Below are 13,582 nucleotides of genomic sequence, written 5' to 3' on the forward strand. Positions count from 1 at the left end.
CTGGTACAAGTGTTTCACACACTAAAGCTTAAATTTCTCAAGGGAACACTTTCCGCTGTGGGTGATCAAAGCGCGTGACTTGTAAAGTGTCACTCTATAGTTGTGCTTCAACACTTCCGTTCTTGTAGAAAAAACGTGACTTGTCAAATTTACAAACGTTATATAACAATTACAGCAAGGCGCCCAAAAGTGTGACCACTTTTAATTTATTTACATTCTTTTGTGCAGATTTAATCCAATCAGAAGTCAACTGCAAGCTATCCAAGGCTTTTGATTGGATTACATCTGCACGAAAGAACGTGAATACATTAAAAGTGGTCACACTTTTGGGCGCCTTGCTGTAAAAACGTGAGTAGCCCAAATCTTATGTGATATAACCAATTAAGAATGTGATGGGGGTTAAGCGATCGAAGGCAACAAAGTTTAAAACGATTAAGAACGCAATTTGTACTGGTACAAGTCTTTAGGCGCTAATATTAATTTAACCTAAAACAATTAACAACGTAAATTTGTACTGGTACAAGTCTTTCACACACTTAAACATTGCTAATAGTTAACCAAAGGGAACTCATTTCGTGACAATTGATTATTTTTGCTGAGTTGCACAATTTAGAATTACAACATCATTAAATGCAGGTGTGAAGTGATATTTACAAGTGTTTTTGTAGCCTGTTGTGAAATTACTTCCGGTGGGAGCAGTAAACGCTAAACGTTTTTGCTTCTGTTCAGAAATTAATGCATTGCCATTAGAAAAAAAATTAGCAACTGTTTTACTGGAAATGTAGTCATTAGAAATGGCATGTGTAGCCGTAAGGTAAAGAATAACGTGAGGAGAAGCGTGTCTAGGGGTCTACTCTGTCAAAATCTTGAAGTTCAATCCCGGTTCCTGTACGTTCGTCTATGCCGTCAAGCAAATAAACAAACTTAATTCACAAAATTCTATTCGTGTATTGTTACAAACTATGAAAATATTAAACAACAAGAATCCACAAAGTTACACTCCTTCTTATAAAAGCGTGAACACTAAAAAATATGTCTGGAATGTTTATGTTTAGCCAATCACATGCGAGAACTTCAGACCGCAGAAACCACAAACAACAAATGGGTTTCCATCGGTCACGGAGCAACTTTAGTTCTTATTTTGTTTCAGGATACACGCTCTGTCTTTTTCAGGAATTTAAAGAACTGCTATTCTGTCGGATCGAGGGCCATCCAGAACAAGGTTTCAGGGATTTTTGAAGGAAAAAAAAAGGACGGTTCCTTCAGCGACGTTATACGACATGGTTCAGTGCATGCAGTATGTTGTAGACACGTCTAGACATAAGATGTAAACACGATAAACCAAAAATAAAATACAAAATTGTGGAGTTTTCGTTGCTGATTGTAAATCTTTTCGGTAGAACAAGGGATTCGATTTATTTCGGCAAACGATTTCAACCCTAAGGCAATCAGAGGTTCCGTGATCGTAAGACTGCAAACTGTAAAGGCTCCAGACGAAAATTATTCAAAATGTTGCCGTGATAACAGATTGGTGCAAAGTAAACACCTCAATCGCTTGATTTTCGCTTTTCCTTCCCGCTATCGTTTCGCTGATATCGAAGAAACGAACCTTCCTTCTATCAGTGTTAAGGTCTGCTACAATAGTTGGGGTGAGATAAAAACCGGAAAATGCAAGCTTACCTCAGTTCAAATTGTAACATGCCATCAGGCGAACGGTAACTGCAGAAACGAATTCGTTACAATTTTTGAAAATTGGCGGCAACTGGGGCAAACCGTGGCATCGGGCGCATTGGTTTTTCAATTTTTTCTATAAAAAAATCACTCATACATATTCTTCAGTACGGCAGTGAATGTTCTCAAAAAGAAAGGAATTACAATTAGTGTTTCCTTGTAAATTGGAGCGAAACGAGAACCGAATATTGTTCCGTGACCGATGGAAACCCATCATTCGTTGTTTGTGGTTTCTGCGGTCTGAAGTTCTCGCATGTGATTGGTTAAAAAACAAAGAACATTCCAGACATATTTTAAGTGTTCACGCTTTAATAAGAAGGAGTGTTATAATAACACAGTGAATCAATAATTGTCAGAATCTTACCTTGTCCTGTTTCGTGGGACAGCACGGCTAAAGTTAGTTTTAGTGTGCTTCCCCTTACAAACAAATAAGAGCTAACCGCAAGCAAACTGTAGTGAAGCAAACCAGAGTGAAACTAACCACAAGCAAACTGCAGTGGAACTACTTAAGCAAACTGCAGTTAAACTAACAAAACCCGACAAAAATTTAGTCGTTGATTAAAAAACATGTTTATAAGTTAGTGAGAAAATTATTCTTACTTCTTTTGCTCCCAGTACAATAAAAATCCATCAGCATCTAGTTAACACAAAATTAATTTAGGCTATTCAGGTACTTAATACATGTAGGTTCTTATTTTCTTAAGAGAATTTACATTGACAATAATATAACTTTTAGTGGTATTTGGCCTATTCCTTGTATGAAAGTTGTATACCACATATAAGTGCTTATGTAATCAAAGATCTCTTCGAGATACCGACGTGTGCTTAACACTGTCCTGTCTTTCATTTCACTGGTCTTTGTTTCGTTTTTGAAAAATTACACATGCAAAAAGACAAGGTTTTTGCTCGCGCGGCTTCTTTTGTCTTTTCTTTTACAAACGATAAACAAAGGAAACCTTTTGTTTCTCAAAACGATGAAGTCAGCTAAAGTTTTGGGATTACAGGCCTAGCCCTAACCCCTTAGCTTAACCCTAGCGAAAAAAGCTTAACCCTAAACCCCAAGGGTTAGGGTTAGGGTCTGACGCCAGGATTTCATTTCAAATTTAGGGTTAAAAAGCTAAACCCAAGTTTAAGGGTTAGGGTTAGCGTTAGCGTTTCAAGTGGCAAGCTTTCACAGTCTGCTTGCGGTTAGCTGCTTTTTGTTGTTTCAGGCAAGACTATTGTAATCTGTTACCGTTAGCTGTAATTTTGAGGTGAAAGTGAAATAAAGACTGATTGTTGATTGAATACGTTTGCTCGTGTTGTCACATTATATATACTAGTTTTGCTTTCAGTTAAGTGCCGCCGGCTTGCTCTCACTTCTATCTCCACCCCTTACATCATCACACATCTACAAAATCCTGCGAAAACAAGATAAACTAAGGCACGAATCGATTGATTGATTTATTGATTGACGAATATTTAATGAGGCACAGAAAATAATTTTGCAAGGGGAGGTCCCCTGCCAAACCTATAAAGAATTTTTTAAAGTCTAAAACCAGGTCACTTCTCGGCAACTTTGCCGCGGCAGCACCCAAGCGGACCCTGTAAAACTCGCATTGACGAAGTTCCCGGCAAGAAACCTCTTGTTTTAGGCCTTCTATGCGGCCAGGCTCAAAACTACCTTGTTTGCAACGTTTTTTTCCGAAGCGCTTAACAGCGCTGTTGTACAAAACAAAGGCAGAAACATCACTCAGTTCTTCGAGCGATGCTGTAAACTTACGGGTATTCAGACTTAATGATGTCCTTCAACCACCTGGCAGCCGCACTTGAGCTAAAACTATAAACTTTTCCATTTTACTTTCACAGGCGCCATTTCGCTCAATTCAAACTCTTCCGCGTCTAACATGTGACCTTACGTTCGATTTAGCAAGAAAGTCCAGGGGACGTTTTTGACGGGAGCCTTTCAATTGGGCTACTCACATTTCAAAATTGTTATATAACGTTTATAAAATTGACAAGTCACGTTTTTTCTACGACATCACACGTGTTTACGCACTACTACCGAGTGACGCTTAGAACACCCACAGACAAATCCCTTGAGAAATTACAATATTCCCTTGAGAAATTAAAACAGTCCCTTAAGAGTTAACAAAAATGTATGGAATTCGGCCCTAGAGTGACAAGCTTCCAGCCAATATCTTATCCATTTTACTTGTAAACAAGCAAAATAGGCGATAAAAATGAAGCACTAATTATTTAGAATATGACACAATATATATCTGAACGAATTTATTAAAACCAGGTTATGGAAATTTTCACCGTTTTAAGCGCAAAACGCCATAATCTCTAAAGTAGACGATATACCCCGGTAATTTAAACTAAAGTGAATATCAGTCTCTTTTTCTCTTCTCCTCTTTCTTATCTACCTTTCAGCGCTGTTGTTCTTTTTTTTTCTGGGCATGTTTTTATGCATATCGCAGTGCAAGGTATGTGGTCAAAGACACTCAGGTCACTTCAGGCCTCGACCGCGTTTTTACAGATCCAGTTACATGTTACCAGTGAATGTCGCATATGACAGCGAGGAGGCTAGTTTTCTCTAGATGCATAGAAAGTGATTGACTGTAACTCGAGAGGCACATTCTTCACCTTTCCGGTCATACTTCTGACCAGATTTAACAAAACCAGGTTATGGAAATTTTCATGGTTTTAATGCCGTAATCTCAATAGTAGATGATATAAAAACTAAAGTGAATGTCAGTCTCTTTTTCTCTTCTCCTCTTTCTTGTCTACCTTTCAGTGCTGTTGTTCATTTTTTTTTTCTGGGCATGTTTTAAGCCATATCGCAGTGCAAGGTATGTGGTCAAAAACACTCAGGTCACTTCAGGCCTCGACCGCGTTTTTACAAATCCAGTAAGATATAAGGGGTGTCGATTGGTAAATGTGAGACTTTGCGAGACGGCGAGACTGATATCGTTTCTGCGAGCCAGAGACCTTTTGAGAGCTTTTTAGCCTTGCAGAAGAAATCAAGACTCCGAGAAGGCAAAAAGAAAAATTTGAGAGGACGAGACCCTTGAAATTTGGCTAAAATTTTGCGAGACACGCATTTTTTGAAGGACCATTCACCACCCCTGATATACATTCACAGTAATGCTTTGTCCAAACTCATTTCCAAAAAGTGAACATTTGTAATCAATTTTAATTTTACAAAAATGGTATCACACATGTGTGGATAAAAATGATATCCACACATGTGTGATATCATTTTTGAACTATCGGCTCTCAGAGTTTGCCATGTTTCAATGCTCAATGAGCCTAAGTTTATCTACATTAAGTTAAAACATCTTCGGATCTTCCTCGGCAATCTTCGGAATATTTTTGGAAAAATCGTAAAATGTTTGGAAACATTTGTACAACCTTTGGACAACATTTTAAAAATCTTCGGAAATCTTTAGAAAATGGTTGGAAATCTTCGGAAAATCAAAAAAACATCCTAATGAGTAGTTTATTGCGGTCACTGGTTGGATATTAGTTTAAACACTCAAAGATAAATTTCATATCTCCGCGCAACCATGTATTTAACAATTATTCTACAAGTGCACGTTGGATATGAGATGGTAGATAGCCAACAAGGCGCATAGCGCTGAGTTGGCTATCTAACATTTCATAACCAACAACCACGAGTGGAAAAATTGTTTTTATATGATCGATTATCGATTTTATTGATTTAACACCAAAAAAGTTTATCAAAATAAATAATAGCCCAATTTATACTAGAGACGGATGATCCGTCTGGACGAACTTGCATTTTAATTAGGCGAGCATTTTTTAGTTCGTGTATTTTTTAGTTCGTCAGTGTATAAATACGGGCAAACAGACGGATTATCGGTCCAGACCATCAATCTTCATAATTCGTCTGCCAAGACGAATTATGAAGACTTTGACCGGTTTCGAAATGGCAGAAAGATTAGATATAGAGACTTCTTCTGAGAAACTGATGCTGATCTGTGTCAATATGCATACACAGGTTCACTTGAATCATTTCTAGTGTAAAGTTTCGCTCGAACTCAGTGTTTATGGTGAATATTTTGTGTGCAAAAGTTCGTGTTACGGTCTGCTAAACTTCGAAGTTTGACACCTGAAACGGAGACGTTATTTTTAGCGCTGTTTTTAGCGACGTTGGTTTTGTTTTTAACATGTTTTTAGCGCGTGCGTTCAGAGGTAGATGCAATCGACGGACGACGGTACATGCCCTGTATGAAAGTTAACCAATCTGCGTGAGCAGCATTTTAAAACGCATATTTAGGGGCCAGGTGTTCTGAGATTAAGCTCTTTTGGATTGTTTCGTATGGGGAAGAAAGCAGTTGTAGTAAGTTGAAGCAGAAATTTCTTACCTTTGCACATGACTTCCTTCACCTTCTTCTAAATTCTCTGGTTCCGAGACAGTCATTTCGTCTGGATGGGATGCCGAGTTTTTCCGAGCTAAAGACATGAATTGCTTTTAAACTTCAAACCAACATATCTCAAAACAGTCTTAACCTACTAAATTCTGTTTGTTTTGAAAATTGAAAAAAAATAAACAGCCATCTTAACCATCCCTAGTCCGTCTAGTCGGTCAGCGGTATGGGACGGACTCTGGGAAACTGGAACGCGGAAATACACAACAGATACTATTAATCACTAATATATAGATTTAGGCAAGCCTAAAAGCGGAGCTCCCCAGTTAATTATTTTGCACTTTATTGAAACCTGAATTCAAGCCATTGTACAATTTTAAGGCTAAGAATATAATATTCGTTTTATTTTTTTTTTTTATAAATTTTAATATTGTTACTTACTTTTTTTTACCGTGTCCCGGGGGGGGGGGGGGGGGGGAGAGGTACTCCCCAAAATTTACTCAAGGGGTGTGCCACTGAGTCGCTGAGACTCTGGACCTGTTCCAGAGAAAAACGGCTCAATTTGCGACCCTGTTCCAGACAAACAGTGCAAAATAGGTACCCTGTTCCAGACAATATCCACAATGAAAAATATATGAAGATAGATATAAAAACACTAGCGTACATCACAAAGCGCTCACTTGACTTTGTCTGTGGCTTGGAGAAAAACCAATGAGAGGAGCGGATTTTCATAGCTAAACTTGATAGTGTTCCACAGTCAAAAGAGTGATTTGTATACCCTGTTTCAGAGTCAGAGAGGCAAAAGGCACACCCTGTTGAGCAGCACATACCCGTATAGCCCTTATATGGGAGTACCGTATACAGCAACACCAAATAAGCCGAGAACAAACAAAATCAATCAAAACGTTTTAATTCCACCGACAGCATTATGATCCAGAAGTCTGGATGGGAAATTATGCTGCAAAACGGGTAATTATGTAACCTTCGAAGATAAGGAGGGGGTAGTAGGGCTGCATGTTGGGGTAGATAGGCATATCACGTGGTAAATTAGCAAAGCACTTAACATTTAGAGTATATAGGAAATAATATACATCTACTTTAAGAATATGGTTAATTTTCTTTTTTTCATTCATTCATTTGTTTTTATTTTCACTATTTGCCTATATTTTAATTTTGAATGGAAATGGCAGAGGTCATACATGTAGCAAAGGGTTTACAGCATATTGCCATAAGCTAATGCCAAGCAAACCGGAGTGAAAGCTAACCACAAGCAAACTAGAGTGAAAGCTAATCCCAAGCACACCGGATGAATAAAGCTAACTGCGAGCAAACAGGGGTGAACCTAACTACAAGCAAACCGGAGTGAAACTAACTGGAAGCAAAGAAGGGACATTCTGTAACCCCATCCCACCCCCCTCGCCCCCCCCCCAAAAAAAAGGATGATAGCACCTTTTTTACTTTTACATGTCTTTTTGAGTCCCCTTCCTCTTAAGGGGTTTCACTTCACTTACAGAAATAAAAAAAACAAAAATTCTGGGAAGATAGAATATTGTTTGTGTGTCTCAAACTCAGTTTTGTTCTTTGATTACGCAGAAAAAATAGAATCATGTTTGCTTGTGTATAAAACTATGCAAGAAAAAAAGCATCAATACTTTGACTGCTCTTTTAAAAATTTGTATGCTTTATTGTACACATTTTTGTGGAGTCATGTTGCCCATTCGTCATGAAGTTCACAAAGTAAGCAAATGAGTCACAATTTGGTTGCTTCATGGTACCTAATGGATACTGCAAATTTAATCTGGCTTTAGAATATTTCACTAATTTTAACATTATAGCTGTTCTTATAAATTGTACGCAGCATACAACACATAAGAATGAAATTGGTATTGCATATTGCTTGCAATCACGATTTTAACCTCTATACTTAAGAATTACACCAGTTTCAGCATTACCAATCCAAATTCAAATTATTACATTGCTTTTTAACTCCACTACCTCCCCTGGGGCGGATCTAGGGGGGGTTCGGGGGGTTCGGTCGAACCCCCTAAATTGAAACCGCTGACGTAAAAATACTTGTAAAATGTTACGTAAATAAATTCAATCTTATACTGCAATAAATTAATGGACAAATTAAACCTTACATAACTGCTCCCTAACATTAACTGTTTGCTACGAATTGTTTGCACTATACCAACCACCTCTGTCTAACAGACTTTCCAACTCTCCCGTTTTGGCCGGAAACCTCCTGTTTTTGGCGATAGTTTCCGGCCTCCCGTTTTCACTCAATATTCTCCCGATACTTCTCTTCTAGCAAAGAGAGGTAATCTTTACTATCGTTTAAGCATGATCCTTTGTAGTTTTTCTGTGGTACATTAGGCTTCTTTTACGGGATCTTCAGGGAATCCTAGCATGATCCCTCGGTTTTGTCGGTGCGGTAATACAGTGGATCGCCTTGACTCCGTGCAAGGTTTGCGTTCATTCGTTTGTGGTTTTTGAAGTCGTTCTGTCCGTCGTTGATGTCAAAATGCAGGAAATGGCATCTTAGAGGCCTATATTTTCAAAAACTTTTCCGGGGAAGCATGCCCCAGGCTCACACCAGCCAGGCTCACACCTTCAGTGCTCGTGGCTGCGGCTACGCCGCTCCAAACCTTCCTCTTTTTTCTTTCTTAGTGTTGGAACTCTGCACCTCAGCCCGGCTGACGAGCGAGCAAACAGCACTTTGAAGCTTGTCAAAGGATATTTTCAGACCACTATGACAATGGAAAGACCGTTAGGCTTGGCATTCATAAACATTCATTAAGAAAAGCCTGTTAACTATGATGCTGTAGTTCAAATTTTTGCGGAAAAATACCCCCGAAGAATGCTTTTTGTTGATCCCGTCTTTGATGAGACACGAAATTGGAAAAAGTTAAAACGCAGTATGGTTTTGTAAAAGGAAATTTGAATCCAAATACATAATTTTTGATAGTTTTAGCGTATCTTTGCAATATTTTGATGCAAAAGAGTAGCACTTTGAGTTAAAAAAATTGAGGCATTAAAACACACTGACTTGGCCTCAAAATGTTGGAAATCGCATTTCCGAGGACTTGAATTTCAAAATTTTTCGGGGGAGGATGCCCCCGGACCCCCCTAAAGGAGACCGCCTTTGGCGGTCCTAATATCGAACCCCCTTCTGTTAAATCCTGGATCCGCCCCAGCTCCCCCAAGGTCAACCAAAGATCTTATGATATACAGTAATTAGACAACTACATGTAAGTCCTGTGTAGTCGAGGGCTCTAAATATTTGGACACTTACAGGTCATGTTAACCGGCCAAAGAGATTTTAGCTTGGTCACATGTGGTTTCTTACCAGCCAAAACATTGAAAATAGCAATTTTAAACTCCCATTCATTTCTGCTGTTACTGTTTTGGCTGCATAAATTATTCTTAAAAAGATCACTTCATAATGCCCTTGTTACATCTAAAAAGATGTGAAAGAGACAGGTCAATCAAGAAGTTGTTTTCTGAAGTACACTGTAAATACGTTAACATTTAAAATATAAACTTTGCTCATTTGCAGCTTTTCTTGATTTCAATTTACATGTAATTTACTAGTCTCTTGAAAATGGCATCATGAAGACACCCAAACATCAAGCTGGATAATCTTAATCCTTCCTGTTTTCTTTTGATGTCCTTGTCCACATTCTGTTTTTGTGTCTGTGGCTCTGCAAATTCTGAAATTCATGTTAACCCTGAAAAAAGTCAAATGCCACAGATTAAATTAAAATTGATTAATTGGTATGAAAATCAATAATTTATAAAACAAAACACTTAACGCAAGCTTGTATAAAGTGAAGCAAAACTACTGGATGCGAAAGGATACCTTATATATTTAACAGAGATGTATCAGCACAGACTATTTTTTTTTTACTGATAACTGCGAAGTCAACTACAGAAAAAAAAACCCGGTAACTCGAACTCGGATAACTCGAACAACCTTGCTAACTCAAACTCACTTCCATTTCCCTTGGATTTGACCCCACTTTTCAGTCATTTTTACTCGGTTAAATTCGAACTCTGATAACTCGAAAACCCCGCTAACTCGAACTAAATTTTGTTTCCCTTGAACAAAATTTGGGTCAAACTTTTTACCCTGATAACTCGAATTCCAGAACTTGCAACTCGCAACGGTTGCCCATTGATTATAGCAATGAACAGATCATGTATTTGACAGTCATTTTCCACTCTTAACAAAAGAATGTGTGGTCGCTTTAGAGTTTCTGGCAAGATAAGTTCAATTTGCACAGTACTGTATACTGAAGTGCTTAAAAATCAGTAAACTATCAATTATTAACTTGGCAAATAAAATATTCAATCAACCCCGCTAACTCGAAAAACCCCGCTAACTCGAACTCATTTTCGTTTCCCTTCAGAGTTCGAGTTAGCAGGGTTCTACTGTAAATATTTCAGGACCTGAACAATCGATGAAAATCGATGATCGGAAAATCAATCGATCAATCGACATAGGCGTACGAGGCGGGGGGGCGAGGGGGGCTGCAGCCCCCCCAGTGCCAAAATGTTTCGGGCAAAATGCTAAGAATTCGGGCAACAAGCCTAAAAAAAAATAGAAAATAAGCCGAAAAGTCTAGTCAACATTACATAAAAAACGAATTACATCAACAAGAAAAGTATTGGAAATATACCGAACTTTGAGGTTCAAAAGTCCAAATTTCTAATTCATCTGCGTTCGTTTCCTCTCGCAAATTGCTATAATAATGTTCGACTTTTCTCGCAAATTCTGCGTGACCCCTCAGTTTGATTCAGTTGCAATCAGCTTTTCCAAAGCTTGGGCGCGCACGGTGGATTTAGTAGAAGACCTTGAAACAAAGCTGTTATAAATGTGATGAAGCTAATGCATTCGACTCAAACATTTAGTTCTCAGGGCTAGCTTAAAACTTTCAACGAAATGTTTCAAATCCCATTCTTCCGTAAATGTTTTTGACGCTTTTGTTTTACTTTCCAATGGGGGAAAAAATTTAAATTGGCTCCCCAAAATTAATTTAATTTTTGCTGAATTAGAGTGAATAAATAAAATATTTTCGAAAAAGAATTTAGTGCATTGACACCTTCCGACAACGCCACAAAATTGATTAAAGAACTTAAGCAAGCAGGCGAAATTTGTACACAAATATATCAATGCACGTTTTTCCATTTTATATGCCCCTTTATTCGGCTTTCAACCCATGCCATTTTTCGACACTTTTTTTCGGGCAAAAGAGTCTCCGCCCCCCCAGGACCGAAGGTGCCCGTACGCCTATGTCAATCGATGACAATCGATTAATTACTGTTGATTGGCATCGATTGGCATCGGCCAATCGATGATCAATCGATAATCACACTTTGGTGGTCGCGAACTTCATCGATTGCCATCGATTGGCATTAAACACACAATCAATCCGAAGCATGAAGTAAATACTTACATATGTTGTTTTGTAAAAAAAAATAATAAAGCTCCTTTCCATTGAGATGAAGTTTACATCATAAGCTTTAATGTTTCTGTTTTTCATTCGAGTTTCCTACTGTTTGCTAGCGCTAGAATTCCAAAGACACTTCGTTATTCGTGACCGAGTCAAAAATGGCGGACGTGACAGGCGAAACTCATCACCAGACTCCCACTGTTGTCTCGTTTTCGTTCCGACGTACGGACGACGTATTTTTGAGTTCTCTCTGCTACTGTTTGATTTGAAATATTTCGGACGAGCGAGAAAATGTTTATGGACTACAAGACAGAGTTTTAGAAAAATTACATTGTACTTAGACAGCGAGGAATTCTGTAAGTTGCGATTTCTATTTACTTTGCCAGGAGTTGGTTCGAAAGCAAACCAGACCGAAAAGCGTACGCTTCGTTGATGGAGGCGAATAAGACTTAAGCTCAAAACGTTTGTTTTAAATAATTATTGCCTTATTACTGTTAAGTTAGTAAGTTTCTCGTTGTATTGACATTTTTTGGAAAGGTTATCATTGTTGTTGCTAATAAAATATAACATACAAGAGAGACCGTGTGTTTTAAAGTAAACATATTTATCAAATACTAGTCAAATAAAAAACGATGGCAGTTAAATGATCGATTGAATTGGTAATCGATGATATTGATAATCGATGAAAATCGATGTTAGTTAATTGATCGATTGTCATCGATTATCGATGAAATTGATAATCGATGACAATCGATAATCACAAAAACTTTAGCGATCGATTGTTCATCGATTATCAATATCAATCGATTAATTGATATCGATTGTCATCGATTGTTATCGATTGCCATCGATTATCGATTCCATCGATTGTTCAGGTCCTGATATTTTAATAAACTCAAAGCATCACTGCAAACCCTTACACTCCCTCTTTAAAAGGTTTGACCTTTAAATACTCCCCCCTCCCCTCTACCCCTATATATACATGTACATGCATAGGAAAAACATTGCCACATCTTAAAAGCTTTTCTCTTAACAGTAATACTAAGATTTTTAAAGATACACATTTAATTAATAATAAGTTTGCATGCACAGCTGCATACAGTGTCTAAAATGGCATGAATTTACTCACAAAGATTCCAGTTTTCCAGTAGTCATTAACCTTTGTTGTGTGCATTTTCCAAATTCCACAACAAGATTGTGATTTTTTTATGACAAATATAACATTTACTGTTGACATTCTGAATGAAACCAGCAAAACAGACCTCAAAATCTCAAAATTGTTGACATTGTTATGTAATCCACATGAACGCTCAATAGTGAACAGAACTACATGACAAGTGGATTATTTAATATATTTGGGAACGAAAGAGCTAAGTAATGAAGCTGAAGTTTATTTACTCTGACTAAATGAACAGTAATTTTACCTCCATCATGAATATCAATAAACTGCATACACTGAATCGATCTATTTCACTCGGAGTTAACGAAATTCCAGGTGCTTCGTGCAAACTGACATCACTTTCATTCTCATCTCAGCTGCTCTTCCAGCATTGTAAAACAAAATAATCATATCACAAGCATTTAAAAATCGTAAGCTTAATTTTCTTCGAGATGTGTTGAAGTGATATTCTTTGTGAATTCGTTCCTCGAAGGCCCAACAATTATTTGTTTACATAATCAAATCCTCCTATTTGATCAGTAAAACCTGGTAAAACTGAATTTTAACGAATAGTATTTTTCAACATTGTTCATGTCACAAGCAAATGCTTAGTGGCGAAAGCAAGTAAAATGTGCCGTCAATATAAGCTTACTTTGCGTATAAAGTAAGCTTAAGACAAAACGTAGAGATATTAAATGACGGAAACACTGCAGTTTTGTACTCACCAGTTGGCCGCAGTAGGTACACTCGTCTGCTCGTTTTATCTCCGTTCCCTTGTTCTCCGCTATTTCTTTGCCTGTTTCCTCGGCACCTCTCTTGCTATTTTAGTCGCTTTTCTTCGCTACTTTGCTACCAGGTTC

At 37.8% G+C, this 13,582-nt stretch overlaps 1 protein-coding gene and 1 long non-coding RNA gene across 3 annotated transcripts in view; both read right to left on the reverse strand.

Moving 5' to 3' along the window:
• LOC144661470 (uncharacterized) overlaps positions 1 to 6,325 on the reverse strand; it is an 83,738-nt gene extending 77,413 nt beyond the window's left edge. For both annotated transcript variants that reach the window (XM_078522248.1, XM_078522247.1), the window contains exon 1: positions 6,105 to 6,325. In XM_078522248.1, coding sequence (XP_078378374.1) covers positions 6,105 to 6,202 — 98 coding nt within the window. In that variant the 5' untranslated portion in view covers positions 6,203 to 6,325. The remainder of the gene's footprint in view (positions 1 to 6,104) is intronic.
• Positions 6,326 to 7,768: 1,443 nt separating this feature from the next.
• On the reverse strand, positions 7,769 to 12,512 carry LOC144661483 (uncharacterized). The gene is made up of 2 exons (XR_013572281.1): positions 11,567 to 12,512; positions 7,769 to 9,838 (listed from the first exon to the last, which is right to left on the reverse strand). It is a non-coding gene; the product is annotated as an uncharacterized LOC144661483 (long non-coding RNA).
• Positions 12,513 to 13,582: the final 1,070 nt, after the last annotated feature.

Source organism: Oculina patagonica, chromosome 7 (genome assembly GCF_052425735.1).
Source record: "Oculina patagonica isolate OP01 chromosome 7, crgOcupat, whole genome shotgun sequence".
Taxonomy (NCBI): Eukaryota; Metazoa; Cnidaria; class Anthozoa; order Scleractinia; family Oculinidae; genus Oculina; species Oculina patagonica.